A 2,538-nucleotide genomic window follows, 5' to 3' on the forward strand; every position below is an offset into this window, starting at 1 on the left:
CAGCTATCCTTGATTTTAATACCAAAAAAAAAAAAAAAAAGTCCCTGAGTGTCAGGAGGTTCAGAGCACTGAATAAGCCATTTCTTACCCCTCCGCCTCAGTTCCTGTGCAGGCAGAACGTTGATCAGGGGGCAGAGGATTTCACAACGGACACTTTGGCTGAGATGCATTTCCCACCTTGCAGCCTGTCTACCCTGGGGATGTGGGGGAGGCCACCCGCTGCCCTTGGGAGATGGGTTCAGGGGCTCCCGCCCAGCTGACCGGCCCTACCTCACATCCCCGGATGTCTCATTTATCTTTTTCCCACAATTGCGGTGTTCCTTTAAGACCCTAATGCCTCTCAGATCATTATCATTTTAATTTTAAGAAATTCAGCTCCCTTCTTTTGAGAACTCAGCCCAAACCCCACAGTTTATGCTCCCATTTTCCAACTTTAACCATGATCAGCTGGGCTATAAAGTAAGAACACAATGCCCATTGCTGGGCATTAATGGTCCATTATTTATAAAATGGGTCCATTATTTATAAAAAAATACCTGGTAACTCAGCTACTGTTGTTAATAAAATCTCATGATTTCTTTTGCCACTCTGTTCATTTGAGGAACACTGAAAGCAGTGCCCAAGGCTCCCAGCCTAAAGCACAGACCGGAAGAAACTGCGGATACAGTGAAGGGAGAAGGGATTAGGAAGAGACGAAGAGGGTCCATATGGTTTTTAGGACATCAGGAAAGAGGGCCACAGTGTTACCTGGGAGATAGTAGTTTGGTTCAAGAACTATTTATTTAGCACTGACTTTGTGCCAAGCTGAAGACACAAAGGTAAAGACCAGCTCCCACTGCTCAACTTGCATTCTGGACGGCGCTGTGGGTAACTTCAGCACGCTGTGGTAAATGCCCTGGGGAAGCCACCAATGATGGCTGATGCGGATGCATCCCATGGCACCAGGAAGCGCCTAGTAAGGTCAAAGTGGACTTTAGGAAGAAAATGGCCCACTGGCATCCATCTCATCGACCCAGTTGTCTGTGGCTGTTAGAGGAACCCAGAAGTTTAGGGTGATTCACCCTGGGGTCACCTCTAAACCAGGAGTCAGCAAACAATGGCCCGTTTGCGGTTTTTATAAATAAAGCTTTATTGGAACACAGCCATGTCCATTGCTTACTCTCTCCTCCGCCCGCTCTCGGGCGGCAGCGGCACAGCAGAAGCGCTGTGACGGAACCCCGAGGGCCTGCAAGGGTTAAAATCGTTCCTGTGTGACCCAGCTCCCTACCTTAATGTCACCAAAACTCAACGAAAGGAGAAAACACAACCATATTCTGTATGAAGAAGTCCCATTACCAAGTGGGAATTCATAACCTCCCAACACCCCAAAACCCAAACCCAAACAAAACAAGTGGTTAGCGTCCCAGGGCTGAATGTGAAGCTGAAGAAGGCTAAGACTTCACATCTGACGGGGGACCTGACAGCCTTTAAGGCCGGGAAGCCCTTGGGTCTCAGAGCACTTGCAGATCTGCCTCCTCAGCCACAGTTCTGTCCCCAGGAGCTCACCTTTGACATCATTAAAGCTCGCTTCGGAAAACCCTTCGGTCAGGTCGATCAGGGTCCCCTCAGACTTGCACCGGGGGAGGCCGCCGGAGTTGGCCGCTCGGATCCGCTGGGCTGCCATCTTGAACTCTCTGCCTGGGGGGCCGCTAACGCGTCATATCTCCTCCTCCAGGTATCCCGGTGCTCGCTGAGGCTCTCCTCACGCAACCATGCTGCACTACGGGGTCACCTTGGCAATGTGCTTCTTCCTGACAGACGGGGAAGGATAAAAAATTCCCTTGAGCAAGCGAAACGTAGGTTGAACAGGGATTTTGTGGGAAGCGGCAACCTGCTTTCTTCCAGAGGCCATTCCGGTAAAGACAGACCCAGGACATTCTTCCTGGCCCAGGAGGAGGGCTCCCCCTGGATTCCGTGCACACCGACGCCCATCTCATCGCTGTGCGGGGCACGGAGCCGGGCCTGCTGTCCGCACCCTCTCTTCCCCGGGCACAAGGGGGTCGCTGAAGTTTGTTCTAGCACCTGGCCGGCCTGCCGATCACAATGAGGAGGACAATCGGGATCTGTGGGGTCCACACTGCCGGCCCCGGGGTTCGGGAAAGAGGACATACGTCCAGGTGCCCAGACGACGGCTGGTCCCGTTAGAGGCGGAGCCCCAGCTGCGACGCTGGACACCCGGGAAAGCAGCACTCAGCGCCTCCTGTGGCCCCGCCTTGGGGCGAGGGGGTCAGGGGAGCGCTCCCGGCCTGCCCCCCACCCCCGATGCTCCCCTAAAGCCCTCCCTGGATCCCCAGCAAACGACGGTCCTAAATAAGGTAGCACGTTGCCATTTCTGCACGTAAGGCGTGTGCCTAACGCGCTCAGCCCGTGTCACCGAGCTGGCGGACAGACAGGCGGACAGAGCGCCACTCCAGGGCCTGTTTGTTGGGAAGGGGCACAGCGGCATCTCGGGGGCCCTGGAGGCGGCGGCGCGGCTGGCGGCGGGGGGGCCCCCCCCCG

General features: G+C 54.8%; 1 protein-coding gene across 2 annotated transcripts in view; it reads right to left on the reverse strand.

Annotated features, from left to right (window-relative positions):
- The window catches only part of SH3BP4 (SH3 domain binding protein 4), a 51,396-nt gene that overhangs the window by 18,693 nt on the left and 30,165 nt on the right, over positions 1-2,538 (reverse strand). For both annotated transcript variants that reach the window (XM_077757606.1, XM_077757609.1), the window contains exon 2: positions 1,546-1,790. In XM_077757606.1, the coding sequence (XP_077613732.1) occupies positions 1,546-1,663 (118 nt within the window). In that variant the 5' untranslated portion in view covers positions 1,664-1,790. The remainder of the gene's footprint in view (positions 1-1,545; positions 1,791-2,538) is intronic.

Source organism: Crocuta crocuta, unplaced genomic scaffold, assembly GCF_008692635.1.
Source record: "Crocuta crocuta isolate KB4526 unplaced genomic scaffold, BGI_CrCroc_1.0 scaffold290, whole genome shotgun sequence".
NCBI classification, from domain to species: Eukaryota; Metazoa; Chordata; class Mammalia; order Carnivora; family Hyaenidae; genus Crocuta; species Crocuta crocuta.